Below are 19,759 nucleotides of genomic sequence, written 5' to 3' on the forward strand. Positions count from 1 at the left end.
CAGCCGCCGTTAAGGTGCTCTGGGAGTGGATGACCAAAATCCCGACCCATTCAGGGTCTCCCTGAAGAGGTCTGCAGGTCAGGCAGCTCCAGCCCTGTTCATCCCTTGGCCTCGGTGTCCCTGGGGCCCTGGCCTTCTGTTCTCCTGGCGCCGTCCACCTTGCTGGCTTTGTCTCTGAGTAGCCCCTCCTGGTCGTCAGACCTGATGTGTCTAAAGCCCCTTCCCAACCCTCCTCGGCCATGCCTGTGGCCCAGCCCAGGCGACCCCTTGCAGGAGGATGGGACCACCGCCCGCAGGCTCACCTCTTGCTGCCTCTGTGTGGGGTGGGGAGGGGCCTGGGCCTTGGAAGGGAGAGGACTTGGAGAGAAGGGAGAACCGAAGCAGGAGGGGGAGTCAGGGTTAGAGGGCAGGGGGTTACGACCTTGCTGTACTGCTGGCAGAAGCAGATCCGAGTGGACGGGGTGAGTCCAGGGAAGGGTGGGCGGGAGCGTGTGCCGGGGCCTCAGGTTCCTCGCGGGCAGCCTGACTCCCCGGCCTGGCTCCGTGTATCCTGGAACAGGGACTTTCTCGGCCGCGGACACGGGATCTTGGCAACGGCTGACCCTGGGTTTTCCTTTGAAAGTGTAACATTCGTGGGTGAGCCGGTCCCACAGATTCAGGGTTCCTGTGGGCGCTGAGATGTCTGTGCCCACGTTGAAGAAGCAGAGATGGTTATTAGATTTTTGCAGCCTTCCTGTCTGGAGAAAGAAAATAAGTCCCTTACATTTTTGTCTTTTGTTGTTTTTTTGGGGGGGCTGTGTTGGGTCTTTGTTGCTGTGCGCGGGCTTTCTCTAGTTGCAGCGAGCGGGGGCTACTCTAAGTTGTGGTGCGTAGGCTTCTCATTGCGGTGGCTTCTCTTGCTGCAGAGCATGGGCTCTGGGCGTGCAGGCTCAGTAGTTGTGGCTCACTGTCTCTAGAGCGCAGGCTCAGTAGTTGTGGCGCACGGGCTTAGTTGCTCTGCGGCATGTGGGATCTTCCCGGACCAGGGCTCGAACCCATGTGCCCTGCATTGGCAGGCGGATTTTTAACTACTGCGCCACCAGGGAAGCCTCCAGTCCCTTACATGTGAAAAATGTAAAAGGTCAGGAGGGAGATGAGGAGCCCTCAGCGGAGGCTAAGATGGGACAATCAGAGGTCAGCACAGGACAGGACGAGGTCCCGTCAGCCACGTGGAGACGGGTGTGCCCGTCACATAGCGGGGGAGGGGTTCCCACGGGGAGTCACCCCGCACACAGCGGTCTTAGGCGCGGAGGCCAAGTTCAGTGGTGCCAGGGAAGAAGGGGGCTGAGAGAAGGGGGTTTACTTGGGGGGTGGGTACTCGGTCTTGTGTGTTGGTGGGAGGAGGGTGAGAGCGCCAGCCCCTGGGAGGGGGCTTCCCAGGTGGAAGGGGCCTCGGCTGGACAGGACGCAGCACCCCGCTGGCTGGTGACACGTTCTTTCCGCACTTTTTGGAGAGGAAGGCTTGTAACTCCACCAAAGCTGGGACTGGATTCTCAACTTCCCAGCTTTGTAGAAAAGGTAAAGGAGAGGGAACCGTCATTGTGAGTCTGCGAAACTTCCCAGATCTCAGGACACGAAGAGGTCTTCACAGGGCCTGGCCCGCCCTTGTGGGGCGGCTCTTTTGATGACCCTCTGGGCCCCTGGGGTAGGGGGACTCTTGTCTTGGGGACGGGGAACCAGACCCCACGCCATCTGCCTCCCAGCTCACAGAGCAGCAGGGTTTCTAGGACCAGCTTCTGTGGAGGGTCACAGATAGCTCAGGCCCAGGGAGGCGAAAGCAGCTAGTCGGATCAGTTGGAGTGTGAAAAATTGGTTGGGGTAGGGGCAGTCTAACTGCACGTTAAACAGGTAAGACCATTTTCCCTTCACAAAGAAACGTCTTCGTGTTCTCTTGAAGCGTGCTTGTGCTTCCCGTTCCTTCTTTTTACATTTTTATTTATTTACAAGTGATAGAGACACATTCCGTCAGTTTTCACAAATCCAGGGCCCCCACATGACCTTGGGCCCCACCCATCGGCCTTAGGGCCAGGGAGTCCCTGCCCAGCCCAGATCGTCCTGCCAGCTCGCCCGTGAGAAATTCCACAAGAAATCCCCAACTTTGAAGTTGGGGGTTCATTCCTGTTGCTACAGACGTGCACGCAGGACAAAGCAGTTCCCCGTCCACGGGCACGGGCCCAGACCCGGTCTCCCGGCAACCAGGGAAGGAAGGGGCTCCCTGGGCCGCTGTTCACAGTTGATCATTACTCTGTTTAGTTTAAAGCCATTTAAGAAACGGGGTAGTTTTTTTCATTTTACAGGGAACGAGGACTTGTCGAAGTATATCTCTCGAGCAGTTCCCAAGAGGCGCGGTCCATGTGCTTGGACTGACCCCCAGTTCTTTCCTCGCAGCACTGGCCCGTGTTCACGGAGGTGAAGGACCTGCTGACCTTGGTGCCGCCCCTGGTGGGCCTGAAGGGCAATCTGGAGATGACACTGGCCTCGCGCCTCTCCACTGCGGTGAGTGGATGTCTGCACATCTGACCTCCAGGTCTCCCCGTGGAGCTCGTGGGCGGGTGGGTTGGACTCTGAAAATCTGACGTCACTGGGAATTGTCCTATCATGTGGCTCTACGTGGTCACTCCTCCCGCCATCACCTTGCTCTTTGGCCGGAGGCTGGGCTGCGGACAAGGCCCAGATGTCAGGGGTGCTGTGTCCTTGTGTCCCCTGTTCATGCTGGAGCCTGAGGCTGGTTCCACACATGACCCAGAAGCAGTGGCAAATGTCCTAGAATCCTCGTCACCAGGGTGTCCTCCTCTGGGCACTCTGTCACAGTTCCCAGCTTTGCTACTCTCGTCACCCTCCCAGGGCATGGAAATCCCTTTCCTTCTGTTATGGGGATGGTCTCCTTTCTCTGTGAAAATGTCCTGATGTGCTGTGTTCTAGACACCGAGAGGTGGGCGATGCAGCTGGGGTGCTGGGGGGGGGGTCCCTGGAGCCCGAGGCTGGAGAGAGAGGTGAGGGGTGGCCAGCTGAACAGCAGCTCCCAAAGATGTCCACGTCCTAACCCGTGGAGACTGAATGCTCCCTTACGTGGAGGTGTTTGCACATGATTAAGTTAAGGCCCTTGCGGTAGGAGATAATCCTGGATCGTCCAGGGGGCCTGGTGTTGTCACAAGGGTCCTTACCAAGGGGAGGTGGGGTTGGGGGAAATGTCAGACAGAAGAAGGAGGCAGGTTGGGGGAGCAGATGCTCGCCACCAGCCTGCAAAGATGAAGGAAGGACCGTGAGCCAGGTATAGCTCTACCTACTGGAAACGGAAAGAAACAGCTGCCCCCCTGCATAGACCCTCTGTAGACCCCTGGCCTCCAGAACTGAAAGAGGAGATGTTTGCATCATTTTCAACCACTGAATTGGTGGTAATTTGTCACAGCAGAGGCCGGACCGTGCAGTCTTGTGGGCCATTGAAATGTCTTAAGTGACAGGTGACATGGTGCCCGTGTGTGTGCACATACACGTGTGCACACATGTAAGTGTGATTAAATGGGTCAGTGAGAGGGAAGAAATGTTGATGGTAATCCCTGCCATGGTGGCATTTCAGGTTACATTTTTTTAATATAAATTTTATTTATTTATTTATTTATTTATTTATTTATTTATTTATTTATTTATTTATTTAGGCTGCGTTGGGTCTTCTTTGCGATGCGCGGGCTTCTCATTGCGGTGGCTTCTCTTGTTGCGGAGTCCGGGCTCTAGGCACGCGGGCTTCAGTAGTTGTGGCATGCGGGCCCAGTAGTTGTGGCTCGTGGGCTCTAGAGCGCAGGCTCAGTAGTTGTGGCACACAGGCTTAGCTGCTCCGCAGCATGTGGGATCTTCCCAAACCAGTGCTTGAACCCGTGTCCCCTGCATTGGCAGGCGGCTTCTTAACCACTGTGCCTTGGGTTACATTTTTATTTCATGGTGCTTAACTGCATATTAAACACTTCTGTGCTGTGATTGTGTCTTACTGTTATAATTTTTTTAAATGCATAAAATGTGGAGGGGAGAAGAGAATGATTGGAACAGTTGATCATCACAGCCTGTTTGAGGAGAACAGCCCCATTATCAGTGCAATAGAACCTTTAAAAGCATTCAGGGGCTTCCCTGGTGGCGCAGTGGTTAAGTGCCGGAGTCCAGCTCCAGTGAGTCCAGGGATACCCAAGGGATGGATAGCTTCGGGGAAGGAAATAAATCTAGTTACACTTCTTAAAGTATCAGCATTGCATGTTTCTCTCTCTTTTTTTTTGTTTACAATCACAGATTTATATATTGTAGTTGATTACATTACCAGGTACGTGACCAAACAATCTTAGCACAATCAAACCTCAAAATATTCTATAAAGATGTTTTTTAAAAAAATATCCCCTAGTTTCTAGATGTACTATTAAAATATTTCCCCAAGTTCCCATTAAGCACAGGTTATTTCTTAGTAACCAAGCCAAGCAGTTATATGATTATTTTAATTGTAGAAGTTGGAGCTACTTGTTCCTATTTCTCTTCTTGCACGGGCAACCTTCTACAATGGTTCCACGAAAATATTTACAATATACCCTGCATGCCCTTTCTCGTTGTTTCCTTCAACTGAGACAGTGTTTTCTCCCTATCCTAGCAACCAATTCTGCTCTAGGCATTTGCTTTTCTATTATTAATCTTCCTTTATAATAGAACCATAAATTTCCTATGTCATCAGGAACTCCGGCCCATGGCCATAACTCCATACTAGAGGGTGTTTTCCATAAAAACATCCCCTTAGTTCCAGGCTCTGAATTCTTTACCCATTTCCCTGGGGCTTTAGTGGGTACTTCCCATTCTGTGGTAGTTTCAGGAGGGGGAGTCCTTAGAGGAATTTTTCTTTCACGTGGAGCAACATCCCCCCAAAATTGCCCCTATATGTAAATTTATTATCATAAAACATAACAACAGAGCTGTAGTCCAGCCTCCCGGCATGGCGCTGCCTTGCAGTTTCGCCTTCTGTTGCTTCATGACTTTGTCATGGTGCAGTGGCTCCAGGATGGCTTCCAACAGTTAAGAATCCGCCTGCCAATGCAGGGGACACGGGTTCGAGCCCTGGTCCGGGAAGATCCCACATGACGTGGAGCAACTAAGCCCATGCGCCGCAACTACTGAGCCTGTGCTCTAGAGCCCGCGAGCCACAACTACTGAAGCCCGCACACCTAGAGCCCATGCTCCACTGCAAAGAGAAGCCACTGCAATGAGAGGCCCACGCGCCACAACGAAGAGTAGCCCCCGCTCGTCGCAACTGGAGAAAGCCTGCGCAGCAATGAAGACCCAGCTCAGCCAAAAATAAAAATATAAAATAAATTTATAAAAAACAAAAAAAAGAAGCTTTCAACACCCAACACTGTATTAATGTGTAAATCAATACAACAAAAACTCACAAATTTTAAGTGTACGGGTCAGTGACTTTTGACAAATATACACACTGACATAACTACTATCCCTATCAGGATACAGAGCCTGCCACCCACAGTCCATCCCAGAAACCCCTGATCCACTTCCAATCTCTGTATATTAGTTCTGCCTTCAAGACCCACTCATGATGTAAAAAATATTCTTAGTGCAACTTGAAATAGAAGAATATTTTATTTATATTGTTCTGGATGTTTTAGCTAGTGTAATATGCCAAGAAAAGGAAATAAGACCCTTAAATAAAAAAGAGGGAGAGGGCTTCCCTGGTGGCGCAGTGGTTGAGAGTCCACCTGCAGATGCAGGGGACACGAAATATCTAGAAAAGTTTTAAAACTAATAATCTCAGTAAAGTGATCTGGTTTCAAAATATCTAGATGAAATTTAAAATAGACATTAACATGTATAACTACATACTTCTGCACACACTAAAATTGGTCATTACAAAATACAACTGAATTGTAAAATTGAATTGAAAAAATTGGAGAGAGATATCTTTCAAACAATGAACACATTTTTTTTAGTTGTACATATATATACATTCTTTTCTTATTTGTATATTCTTTTCCATTATGGTTTATCATAGGATAGTGAATATAGTTCCCTGTGCTGTACAGTAGGACCTTGTTCTTTATCCATCCTATATATAAAAACTTACATCCGCTAACCCCAACCTCCCACTCCACCCCTCCCCCAACCCCTTCCCCCTTGGCAACCAGCAGTCTGTTCTCTGTGAATCTGTTTCTATTTCATAGATTCATGTGTCATATTTTAGATTCCACGTATAAGTGATATCATATGGTATTTGTCTTTCTGACTGATTTCACTGGATCTCTAGTTGCAGCATGTTGCTGAAAATGGCATTATTTCATTCTTTGTTATGACTGAGTAATATTCCACTATATATATGTACCACATCTTCTTTATCTATTCCTCTATCAATGGACATTTAGGTTGCTTCCATGTCTTAGCTGTTGTAAATAGCGCAGCAATGAACATTGGGGTGCATGTATCTTTTTGAATTACAGTTTTGTCCGATATATGCCCAGGAGTGGGATTGCTGGATCATATGGTGGCTCTATTTTGTTTTCTGAGGAACCTCCATACTGTTCTCCACAGTGGCTACACTGTGTAAATGAGTTACATTCCCACCAACAGTGCAAGAGGGTTCCCTTTTCTCCACACCCTCTCCAGCATTTACTGTTTGCGGATTTTTTGATGATGGCCATTCTGACTGGTGTGAGGTGGTACCTCATTGTAGTTTTGATTTGCATTTCTCTAATGATTAGCCATGTTGAGCATCTTTTCATGTGCCTATTGGCCATCTGTATGTCTTCTTTGGAGAAATGTCTGTTTAGGTCTTCTGCCCGTTTTTTTGATTGGGTTGTTTGTTTTTTGTTGCTGTTGAGTTGTATGAGCTGTTTGTATATTTTGGAAATTAAGCCCTTGTTGGTTGCCTCATTTGCAAATATTTTCTCCCATTCTGTAGGTTGTCTTTTCGTTTTGTTTATGGTTTCCTTTGCTGTGCAAAAGCTTGTAAGTTTGATTAGGTCCCATTTCAAACTGTGAACAAATTTTAAAAGTTTTTCATACTGAAGCCTCAAAAAGAAATGTGTGGGACCCATACAAATAAAATGACAAAACTCCATAAAGGGAAATAGAAATTTGGAGGGAGAGATGGAGTTTCTGATGGGAAAAATCAATGTTGTAAAGTTACCAGTTCTCCCTGTTTTTGTTTATAAAATTAATGCAGTTAATGTCAGAGAAATTTGGGGGAACATTTGACAGTATTAATTAATTAATTTATTATTATTATTATTTTTTTTTTTTTTTGCGGTACACGGGCCTCTCACTGTTATGGCCTATCCTGTTGCGGGGCACAGGCTCCAGACGTGCAGGCTCAGTGGCCATGGCTCACGGGCCCAGCCACTCCGTGGCATGTGGGATCTTTCTGGACCGGGGCACGAACCCGTGTCCCCTGCATTGGCAGGCGGACTCTCAACCACTGTGCCACCAGGGAAGCCCTTGACAGTATTATTTTAAAGTTTATCTGGAGGAATGAGTCAGAATAACCATGAAAATATTGGTAGGAAAAAGAGAAAGAAGACTAATGGTGAAATTTGATTTCCAGATTTTACAACATAATATAAAGTTATAGTAAGAAAAATATTTTGCAGCCAGTCTCAATTGATATATCAGAGAACAAAACAGAACATCCAGAAATAAACTCAGGCTTATACAAATATAATCTACTGTATGATAATATGACATTTTAAATCAATGAAAAGAGGGTGGATTATTAATAAATGGTCCTGAGATAATTGGCTAATTCTTTAGAAGTAATTTTTATTTTATGTTATACATAAATGTATATTTTGAATACATGGAGTAATTTAAAGTAAAGCATGATACCAGAAAAACACATCAGTATTTTTAGAATTGGTGACAAGAAATGCTTTTTAAGTAGCAGAACAAATGCATAACTCATAAAGGAAAGACGATGCCTTGTCTCAGTTAAACTGGGAGCTACGTAATAATTTTAGTTTCCTAGGGCTGTCATAACAAAGTACCACAGACTGAGTGGCTTAAACAACAGCAATGTATGGTCTCCAAGCTCTGGTTATAAGTCAGAGATGGAGGCTGGAATGGGCTGGCTCCCCCTGAGGCTATAGGAGTCTCTGCTCCAGGCCTTTCCCCAGCTCTGGGTCTGCTGTGATCTTCACTGTTCCCTCGCATGTAGATGCACTGCCCCAACCTCTGTCTTTGTCTTCATGTGGCTCTCCCTGTGTGCACATATCTCCAAATGTCCCCTTTCTATAAGGACAGCAGTCACATTGGATTAGGTGCCCACCCTACCCCAGTGTGACCTCATTATAAACTAAGTACATCTCCAACCACCCTATTTCCAAATCAAGTCACTTACGAGGTTCTAGGGGTTCGGACTTCAAGTTCTGTTGGGGGGACAATTCTACCCGTACAGTTTCCTTGCACAAATTAAAAGGGGAATAACTCACAAGGGGAAGAGTTATACAAAATTAACAGAGCTTCTGTATCCTCAAGTATCTAAGCAGCTCTTTTACATCAGCATGAAGACAGACCCTTCAATAGCAACGTGAGCAAAGCGTATGAATCAAAATTTCGCGTTCAGGGTAAGTCTCCGGGCTCCCAATGCATGGGGCCCGGGTTTGATCCCTGGTCGGAGAACTTGATCCCATGTGCATGCCACAACTAATAAGTCTGCAGTGCCACAACTAAGAGTCCGCATGCCGCAACTAAAAAAAATAAAATTAAAATCCTGCATGCCACAACTAAGACCTGGCGCAGCCAAAATAAGTAATAAAAGAATTAAAAATTTAAAAATATATTAAAAAAAGAAACTGCCAGAAAATTTTATGAAATCTCACCAGCAGTTTTTGAGATATTCAGTTTTTCTGCATCCTCACCAGTATTTGGTATCATCTAGTTTTTATTTTAGCTGTTTTATTAAACATGTAGTCATATCTCATCTTGGTCTTAATTTGCATTTCCCTAATGACTAATAATGGTCATCTTTTCTCATGTGCTTCTTTGCCATCACATACCCCTTTGAGTGAAGCATCTATTCATATCTAATTACATTACTGTTTTTACTCTTGAGTTTTGAGAGCTCTTTATAAATTCTATATATGAATCTTTTGTCATATATGTGGTTTGCAAAAATTTTCTCCCATTCTCTGGCTTGACTTTTCACCCCCCTGAAAGGGTGTTTTAAAATATTTTATTTTCATTTTAGTAAAATACACATAAATTTTACCATCTTAACTGTTGTTAAATGTGCATTTCTCCACGTCCTCCTCAGCACTTGTTATTTCCTGGGTTTTTGTTTTGTTTTGTTTTGGGGGGAGTTTTTTTTTAAGTAGTAGCCATCCTAATGGCTGTGATATTGATTTGTATTTCCCTAATAATTAGTAATGTTGAACATCTTTTCATGTGCTTTTTGCCATTTTTAATTTTCTTGGAGAAATGTCTATTCAAGTCCTATACACATTTTTTAATGGGGTTTATGTATTGGTTGTTGAGCTGTAGGAGTTCTTTATGTATTCTGGAACTTAATTCTTATCAGACATATGATTTGCCAATAGTTTCTCCCTTTCTGTTGGTTTTCTTTTCACTCTGTTGATTGTGTCCTTTGATGCACAAAAGTTTTAAATTTTGATGTAGTCCAGTTTATCTATTTTTATTTTCTTACCTGTGCTTTTTGAGTCATATCCAAGAAATCATAACCAAATACAATGTCATAAGATTTTCCCCTATGTTTTCTTCTGAGAAGTTTATAGATTTAGCTCTAATGTTTAGATCTTTGATCCATTTTGAGTTAATTTTTGTATATGGTATTAGGTAAAGGTTCAACTTCATCCTTTTGTATGTGGCTGTCCAGATTTCCCAGCACCATTTGTTGAAAAGACTGTCCTCTCCCCATTGAACTGTCCTGGCATGCTTGTCAAAAATTATTTGACCATATATGCCAGGGTTTATTTCTGGGGTCTCTGTTCTAGTCCGTTGGTCTATGTGTCTTTATGGCAGTATCACACTGTTTCAAAGCCTGTAGCTGTGAAATAGGTTTTAAAATCAGGAAATATGAGGCCTCCAACTTTGTTCTTTTTTAAAAATTTTTATTGAAATATAGTTGATTTACAATACTGTGTTAGTTTGAGGTGTACAGTAAAGTGATTCAGTTATATATATATATATTTACTTATTTATTTTTACACTCTCTACCATTATAGGTTATTACAATATATTGAGTATAGTTCCCTGTGCTATACAGTAGGTCCTTGGTTATCTATATAGTAGTATGTATATTTTAAGCACAAACTCCTAATTTATCCCTCTCTTCCCCTCCCCTTTGGTAACCATAAGTTTGTTTTCTATGTTTGTGAGTCAGTTTCTGTTTTGTAAATAAGTTCATGTATCATTTTTTTTAGTTAGACTCCACATATGAGTGATACCATGTGATATTTGTCTTTGTTTGTCTTACTTAGTATGATCATCTCTAGCTTCATCCATGTTGCTGCAAATGGCTTATTTCATTCTTTTTTATGGCTGAGTAATATTTCACTGTATATATGTACGACATCTTCTTTATCGATTCCTCTGTCAATGGGCTTTTAGGTTGCTTCCATGTCTTGGCTATTGTAAATAGTGCTGCCATGAACATTGGGGTCCATGTATCTTTTCTAATTATGGTTTTCTCCAGATACATGCCCAGGAGTGGGATTACTGGATCATATGGTAGCTCTATTTTTAGTTTTTAAAGGAACCTCCATACTGTTCTTCATAGTGGTTGTACCAATTTACATTCCCACCAACAGTGTAGAAGCATTCCCTTTTCTCCACACCCTCTCCAGCATTTATTATTTGTAGACTTTTTAATGGTGGCCATTCTGACTTGTGTGAGGTGATACCTAATTGTAGTTTTGATTTGCATTTCTCTAATAATAAGCGATATTGAGCATCTTTTCGTGTGTTTGTTGGCCATCTGCGTGTCTTCTTTTGAAAAAATGTCTTTTTAGATCTTCTGCCCATTTTTTGATTGGGTTGTTTGTTTTTTTGATATTGAGCTGTATAAGCTGTTTGTATTTTTTTTTCTTTTTTTTTTGCGGTACGTGGGCCTCTCACTGTTGTGGCCTCTCCTGTTGCAGAGCACAGGCTCTGGATGCACAGGCTCAGCAGCGGCCATGGCTCACGGGCCCAGCTGCTCCACGGCATGTGGGATCTTCCCAGACTGGGGCATGAACCCGTGTCCCCTGCATCGGCAGGCGGACTCTCAACCACTGCGCCACCAGGGAAGCCCTGTTTGTATATTTTAGAGATTAATCCCTTGTCAGTTGCATCATTTACAAATATTTTCTCCCAGTTTGTAGATGGGCTTTTTGTGTTGTTTATGGTTTCCTTTGCTGTGCAAAAGCTTTTAAGTTTAATTAGGTCCCATTTGTTTATTTTTGTTTTTATTTCCATTACTCTAGGAGACGGATCCAAAAAGATAGTGCTGTGATTTATGTCAAAAAGTGTTCTGCCTATACCTTCCTCTAGGAGTTTATAGTATCTGGTCTTACATTTAATCCATTTTGAGTTTATTTTTGTGTTTGGTGTTAGAGAATGTTCTAACTTCATTTTGTAGCTGTCCAGTTTCCCAGCACAACATATTGAAGAGACTGTCTTTTTTCCACTGTATAGTCTTGTCTCCTTTGTCATAGATTAATTGACCATAGGTGTGTGGGTTTATTTCTGGGCTTTCTATCCTGTTCCATTGATCTATATTCCTGTTTTTGTGCCAGAATCACACTGTTTTGATTACTGTAGCTTTGAGGTATAGTCTCAAGTCAGGGAGCCTGATTCCTCCAGCTCCGTTTTTCTTTCTCAAGATTGCTTTGGCTCTTCGGGGTCTTTTGTGTTTCCATAAAAATTAAAAAAATTTTTGTTCTAGTTCTGTGAAAAATGCAATTGGTAATTTGATAGGAATTGCATTGAATCTGTACATTGCCTAGGATACTATAGTCATTTTGACAATATTGATTCCTCCAATCCAAGAACATGGTGTATCATTCTGTTTGTGTCATTTACGATTTCTTACATCCGTGTCTTACACCTTTTGGAGTACAAGTCTTTGCCTCCTTAGGTAGCTTTATTCCTAGGTATTTTATTCTTTTTGATGCAATGGTAAATGGGATAGTTTCCTTAATTTCTCTTTCTGATCTTTCATTGTTAGTGTATAGAAATGCAACAGATTTTTGTGTATCAATTTCATGTACTGCAATTTTACCAAATTCATTGATGAGCTGTAATAGTTTTCTGGTAGCACCTTTAGGATGATCTGTGTATAGTATCAAGTCATCTGTAAACAGTGACAGTTTTACTTTGTCTTTTGCAGTTTGGATGCCTTTTATTTCTTCTTCTTCTCTGATTGCCATGGCTAGGACTTCCAAAACTATTGTTGAATAAAAGTGGTGAGAGTGGACATCCCTGTCTTGTTCCTGATCTTAGAGGAAATGCTTTCTGCTTTTCACTGTTGAGTATGATGTTAGCTGTGGGTTTGTCATATGTGGACTTTATTATATTGAGGTAGGTTCCCTCTATGCCCACTTTCTGGGGAGTTTTTATCATAAATGGGTGTTGAATTTTGTCAAAAGCTTTCCTGCACCTATTGAGATGATCATATGGTTTTTATTCTTCAGTTTGTTGATGTGGTGTATCACATGATTGATTTGCAGAAATGAAAAATCCTTGCATCCCTGGGATATATCCCACTTGATCACGGTGTATGATCCTTTTAATGTATTGTTGAATTCAGATTGCTAGTATTTTGTTGAGGATTTTTGCGTCTATGTTCATCAATGATATTGGCTGGTAATTTTCTTTTTTTGTGGTATCTTTGTCTGGTTTTGGTATCAGGGTAATAGTGGCCTCATAGCACGTGGGCTCTTCGTTGCGGTGCACAGGCTTCTCTCTAGTTGTGGCACGCAGGCTCCGGAGTGCACGGGCTCAGTAGTTGTGGCACACAGGTTTAGTTGCCCTGCGGCATGTGGGATTTTAGTTCCCTGACCAGAGATCGAACTGGCATTCCCTGCATTGCAGGACCAATTCTTAACCACCGGACCACCGGGGAAGTCCCTTTGTTGGGACTTTTAAAATCACAGATTCAATTTCAGTACATGTGATTGGTCTGTTCACATTTTCTATTTCTTCCTGGTTCAGCCTTGGGAGATTGTACTTTTCTAAGAATTTGTCCATTTCTTCCAGGTTGTTCATTTTATTGGCATATGGTTGCTTGTAGTTGTTTCTTATTATCCTTTGTATTTCTGTGGTGTCTGTTGTAACTTCTCCTTTTTCATTTCTAATTTTATTGATTTGGGCCCTCTCCCTTTTTTTCTTGATGAGGCTGGCTAATGGTTTATCAATTTTGTTTATCTTTTCAAAGAACCAGCTTTTAGTTTCTTTCATCTTTGGTATTGTTTTATTTGTTTCTAGTTCATTTATTTCTGCTCTGATCTTTATCATTTCTTCCCTTCTACTAACTTTGGATTTTGTTTGTTCTTCTTTCTCTAGTTGCTTTAGGTGTAAAGTTAGGTGGTTTGTTTGTTATTTTTCTTGTTTCCTGATGTAAGCTTGTATTCCTATTAACTTCCCTTTAGAACTGCTTTTGCTGCATCCCATAGGTTTTGGGTCATCGTTTTTTTCGTTTTCATTTGTCTCTAGGTATTTTTTTGTTTCCTCTTTGATTTCTTCAGTGATCCATTGGTTGTTCAGTAGCATATTGTTTAGCCTCCACATGTTTGTTTTTTACAGTTTTTTCCTTGTTGTTTATTTCTAATCTCATAACGTTGCGGTCGGAAAAGATGCTTGATACGATTTCAGTTTTCTTAAATTTACCAAGGCTTTCTTTGTGGCCCAGCATGTGGTAGATCCTGGAGACTCTTCTGCATGCATATGAGAAGAATGTGTATTCTGCTGCTTTTGGATGGAATGCTCTATAAATATCAATTAAGTCCATATGGTCTAATGAGTGATTTAAGGCCTGTGTTTCCTTATTGATTTTCTTTCTGAATGGTCTATCCATTGGTGAAAGTGGGGTGTTGGGACTTCCCTGGTGGCCCAGTGGTTAAGACTCCATGCTCCCAATACAGGGGGCCCAGCTTCGATCCCTGGTCCGAGAACCAGATCCCTCATGCGTGTCGCAACTAAGTGTTCACATGCTGCAACTAAGGAGCCTGTGAGCCACAACTAAGGAGCCAGCGAGCCACAACTAAGGACCCGGCAAGCTGCAACTAAGGAGCCCGCTGGCTGCAACTAAGACCTGGCATAACTTAATTAATTAATTAATTAATTAATTTTAAAAAAGCAATTAATAGGTATTAAAAAGAAAGCATGCTATAAAAAACCGAAGTGGGGTGTTAAAGCCCCCACTATAATTGTGTGGCTGTCGATTTCTCCCTTTATGGCTCTTAGTGTTTGCCTTACATATTGAGGTGCTCCTCTGTTGGATGCATATGTATTTACAATTGTTATGTCTTCTCCTTGGATTGATCTCTTGATTATTATGTAGTGTCCTTCTTTGTCTCTTATAATAGTCTTTATTTTAAAGTCTATTTTGTCTGATATGAGTATTGCTATTCCAGCCTTCTTTTGATTTTCATTTGCATGGAATATGTTATTCCATCACCTCACTTTCAGTATGTATGTGTCCCTAGGTCTGAAGTGGGTCTCTTGTAGACAGCATATATATGGGTGTTGTTTTTGTATCCATTCAGCCATTCTGTGTCTTTTGGTTGGAGCACTTAATCCATTTAAGGTAATTATCAATATGTATGTTCCTGTTGCCATTTTCTTAATTTTTTTGGTTTGTTCTTGTAGGTCTTTTTTCTTCCTTTCCTCTCTTTTTCTCTTGTGGTTTGATGACCATCTTTAGTGTTCTGTTTGGGTTGTGTTTCCTTTTTTGTGTTTGTACCTATTATAGTTTTGGGGTTTGCTGTTCCCATGAGGTTTTGTTATAGCAGTCTATATATGTACGTGGTTATTTTAAGCTGCTGGTTGCTTTCCTGCCTAGAGAAGTTATTTTAGCATTTGTTGGAAAGCTGGCCTGGGGGTGCTGAATTCTCTTAGCTTTTGCTTGTCCATAAAGCTTTTGATTTCTCTGTCAAATCTGAATGAGAGCCTTGCTGGATTGAGTATTCTTGGTTGTAGGTTCTTTGCTTTCATCACTTTATATATATATCATGTCACTCCCTTCTGGCCTGCAGAGTTTCTTCTGAGAAATCAGCTGATAACCTTATGGGAGTTCCCTTGTATGTTATTTGTTGTTTTTCCCTTGTTGCTTTTAAAGTTTTTTCTTTGTCTTTAATTTTTGTCAGTTTTATTACTGTGTGTCTTGGCAGCGTGTTCCTCCTCCTTGGGTTTATCCTTCTTGGGACTCTCTGCGCTTCCTGGACTTTGGTGACTGTTTCCTTTCCCATGTTAGGGAAGTTTTCAGTTATTATCTCTTCAAATCTTTTCTCAAGTCCTTTCTCTCTTCTGCTTCTGGGGCCCCTATAATGCAAATGATGTTGCATTTAATGTTGTACCAGAGGTCTCTTAGACTCTCTTCATTTCTTTTCATTCTTTTTTCTGCTCCTCGGCAGTTATTTCCACCATTCTGTCTTCACTTATCCGTTCTTCTGCCTCAGTTATTCTGCTATTGAGTCCTTCTAGTGTATTTTTCATTTCAGTTATTGTATTGTTCATCTCTGTTTGTTTGTTCTTTAGTTCTTCTGGGTTTTTGTTAAACATTTCTAGCATCGTCTCGATCCTTGCCTCCATTCTTTTTCTGAGATTCTGGATCATCTTCACTATCATTATTCTGAATTCTTTTTCCAGAAGGTTGCCTATCTCCACTTCACTTAGTTGACTTTCTGAGGTTTTATCTTGTTCCTTCATCTGGAACATATTCCTCTGCCATTTCATTTTAACTTTCTGTGATTGTGGTTTCTGTTCTGCAGGCTGCAGGATTATAGTTCTTTCTGCTTCTGCTGTCTGCCGTCTGGTAGATGAGGCTATCAAAAAGGCTTTTGCAAGCTTCCTGATGGGAAGGACTGGTGGTGGGTGGAGCTGGGTCTTGTCCCTCTAGTAGGTAGGGCCATGCTCAGTCAAACTTTAATCTGCTGATGGGTGGGGCTGTTTTCCCTCCCTGTTAGTTGTTTGGCCTGAGGTGACCCAGCACTGGAGCCTACAGGCTATATGGTGGGACTAGTGGTGACCTCCAGGAGGGCTCACGTCAGTGAGTACTTCCCAGAACTGCTGTTGCCACTGTCTTTGTCCCTGCAGTGAGCTTCGGCTGCCCTCCCCATCACCTCTGCAGGAGACCCTCCAGTACTAGCAGGTAGGTCTGGCCAAGTCTCTTTTTTGTTTTTACCCCTGGGTCCTGGTGCGCACAAGACTTTGTGTGTGCCCTCCAAGAATGGAGTTTCTGTTTCACCCTGTCCTGTGGAAGTCCTGCATTCAAACCCTGCTGGCCTTCACAGCCAGATTCTTTGGGGACTCCTCCTGTTACCGGATCCCCAGGCTGGGGAGCCTGACGTGGGGCTCAGAACTCTCACTCCCGTGGGAGAACTTCTGTGATATAATTATTCTCCAGTTTGTGAGTCACCCACCCAGCAGGTATGGGATTTGATTTTATCATGATTGCACCCCTCCTACCGTCTTGTTGTGGCTTCTTCTTCTTCTGTTTTTAAATTTATTTATTTTTTTTGCTGTACGCAGGCCTCTCACTGTTGTGGCCTCTGCCGTTGCGGAGCACAGACTCCGGGTGTGCAGGTTCAGCGGCCATGGCTCACGGGCCCAGCCGCTCCGTGGCATGTGGGATCTTCCCGGACTGGGGCGCGAGCCCGTGTCCCCTGCATCGGCAGGCGGACTCTCAACCACTGCGCCACCAGGGAAGCCCTCTTCTTTGTCTTTGGATGTAGGGTATCTTTTTTTAGGTTCCAGCATTTTTTTTGTCATTGGTTGTTCAGCAATTAGTTGTGATTTTGGTGTTTTCATAAGAATGGGGTGAGCTGACGTCTTTCTACTCTGCCATCTTGAACTAATCTCCCACACAAACTCTTAATATGTCCTGCATAGGTGAGTTGGCACCTTTGGAACAAGGGGCCACTTACATCTATCATTCTAAGAGATCACCAGTCTGTCTTGGAGTCCTTCTTCTTACTTGGGTGTATATCCGTTGTAGAGTTTTGGTTTGCGGCTACTATGAGATTTTACTATAGCAGTCTATATATATGCATGATTGTTTTAAGTTGCTGATCTGTTAATTTCCAATGCATTTCTGATATCCTGCATTTATACTTTTCTCCTCTCCTGATTTTGGTTTAGATATATACTTGTGTGTGGATGATTTCCTACTTTCACTCTCTGTTTGCCTTTACCAGTGAGCTTTTCCATTTGCGATTTTCTTGTTTCTAGTTGTGGCCTTTTCTTTTCTGCTTAAAGAAGTTCCTTTAGCATTTGTTGTAAAGCTGGTTTGGTGGTGCTGAATTCTTTTAGCTTTTGCTTGTCTGTAAAGCTTTTATTTCTCCATTGAATCTGAATAAGACCCTTGCTGGATTGAGTATTCTTGGTTGTAGGTTTTTCCCTTTCATCACTTTAAAGATATCGTGCAACTCCTTTCTGGCCTGCGGAGTTTCTGCTGAAAATCTGCTGATAACCTTTTGGGGGTTCCTTTGTTATTTGTTGCTTTTCCCTTGTTGCCTTTAATATTTTCTCTTTCTCTTTAATTTTCGTCAGTTTGATTACTATATGTCTTGGCATGTTCTTACTTGGGTTGATCCTGTATGGTACTCTGTGCTTCCTGGACTTGGGTGACTGTTTCCTTTCCCATGTTAGAGAAATTTTAAGCTATTATCTCTTCAAATATCTTCTCAGGCCCTTTCTGTCTCTCATCTTCTTCTGGAACCCCTATAACTCGAATGTTGGTGCATTTGACATTGTCCCAGAGGTCTCTTAAACTGTCCCTGTTTCTTTTTATTCTTTTTTCTTTACTACGTTCTGAGACAGTGATTTCCACCACTCTGTCTTCCAGCTCACTTAACCATTCTTCTGCCTCATTTATTCTGCTCTTGATTCCTTCTAGTGTATTTTTCATTTCATTTATTGTATTCTTCAACTCTGGTTGTTCTTTATTTTTTCTAATTCTTTCTTAAGAACTTCTTGTAACTTCTCAGTCAGTGCCTCCATTCTTTCCCTGTGTTCTTGGATCATCTTTATGATCATTACTCAGAACTCTTTCTTGAGTAGATTGCCCATCTCCACTTCACTTAGTAGTTCTTCTGGGGTTTTATCTTGTTCCTTCGTCTGGAACATATTCCTTTGCCATCTCATTTTGTTTAAATTTCTATTTGTATTTTTATCTATGTAGTAGCTTAGTTACATTCCTCAACCTTGGAGAAGTGGCCTCTGTAGGGGATGTTCTATGTATCCCAGCAGTGCTCTCCCCTCTCGTCACCCAAGGGCCAGGGACAAGCTAGTCTCAGGGTAGGTTCTGACCCGTGTTTTCAGACTCAGTTCTGTAGGCTTCAGGATCGTGGTTTCCTTCCTTCTGGTGTCTGCCCCCTAGCTGGTAAGCCTGGTCTAGAGGCTTGTGCAGGCTTCCTGGTGGGAGCCTGCCCACTGGTGAGTGGAATTGGGTCTTGGCCCTCTGGTGGGCAGGGCCCTGTCAAGGGGCATGTCTAGAGGTGGCTGTGGGTTCAGAAAGTGTTTAGGCAGCCTGTCTGCTGATGGGTGGGGCTGTGTTCTGCCTGTTGGTTGTTTGGCCTGAGGCGTCCCAGCATTGGGGCCTACAGGCTGTTGGGTGGGGCCAGGTCTTGGTGCTAACGTCCCAAGCAAGATATCAGCCTCCAGATGCATACTCCTGGATATGTTAACCACCAGCTTTTATGTCCCAGGAGAGAGCCACAGCTGCCCAAGAGACCCTCCAAGACCAGCAGGTAGGCCTAGCCCAGGCTCCTTTGGAGTCACTGCTTTTGTGCTGGGACCTGGTGCTCAAGGGACTTTGTGTGCACCCTCCAAGAGTGGAGTCTTTGTATCCCCAAGTCCTGTGGAGTTCTTGAGATTAAGACCTGCTGGCCTTCAAAGCCAAATGCTCTGGGGGCCCCTCCTCCCAATGCCAGATCCCCAGGCTGGGGAGCCCGATGTGGGGCTCAGAACTCTCGCTCCCGTGGGAGAACTTCCGTGATGGACTTATTCTCCAGTCAATGGGTCACCCACGCTGGGGGGTATGCCCCTCCTCCTGTCTCACTGTGATTTTTCCTTTGTCTTTGGATGTGGAATCTCTGCTGTGGTAAAATGTTTCAGTCTTTTCTGTTGACGGTTGTCCCACAGTTAGCTGTGCTGTCGCTGTGCTCGCGGGAGGAGGGGAGCTCAAGGTCTTCTACTCCGCCCGCTTGTCTTCTCCAACCTGGTTGGTTTGTTTAAGATTGGTTTGGCTTTGGGGGGGGGTGTCTCTTGAGACTCCATATGAATTTTTAAATGAATTTTTTCTATTTTTGCCATTGGGTCTTTGACAGGGATTGCATTAAACCTGTAGATTGCTTTTGGTAATATTGACGTCTTAACACTATTGTTTTCCAATCCATGAACATGGGATATCTTTCCATTTATTGGTGTCTCTCAAAATTTCTTTCAGGGACATTTTGAGCATACAAGTCTTTCACCTCCTTTGTCAAGTTAATTCCTAAGTGTTTTTTTCTTTTTGACGTTACAGTAAATGAAAGTT

The 19,759-nt window shown here is 43.4% G+C and overlaps 1 protein-coding gene across 8 annotated transcripts in view; it reads left to right on the forward strand.

Annotated features, from left to right (window-relative positions):
• Nucleotides 1-19,759, forward strand: part of SLC41A3 (solute carrier family 41 member 3) — an 81,191-nt gene that overhangs the window by 38,414 nt on the left and 23,018 nt on the right. For 7 of the 8 annotated variants that reach the window (XM_082637196.1, XM_082637198.1, XM_082637195.1 and 4 more), the window contains one exon: nucleotides 2,428-2,535. In XM_082637196.1, coding sequence (XP_082493322.1) covers nucleotides 2,428-2,535 — 108 coding nt within the window. Of the gene's footprint in view, nucleotides 1-2,427; nucleotides 2,536-8,566; nucleotides 8,631-19,759 lie in introns of all 8 variants that reach the window. The other variant, XM_082637201.1, reaches the window with a different exon arrangement.

This window comes from Mesoplodon mirus (assembly GCF_964341445.2).
Source record: "Mesoplodon mirus genome assembly, chromosome: 12".
NCBI lineage: Eukaryota > Metazoa > Chordata > Mammalia > Artiodactyla > Ziphiidae > Mesoplodon > Mesoplodon mirus.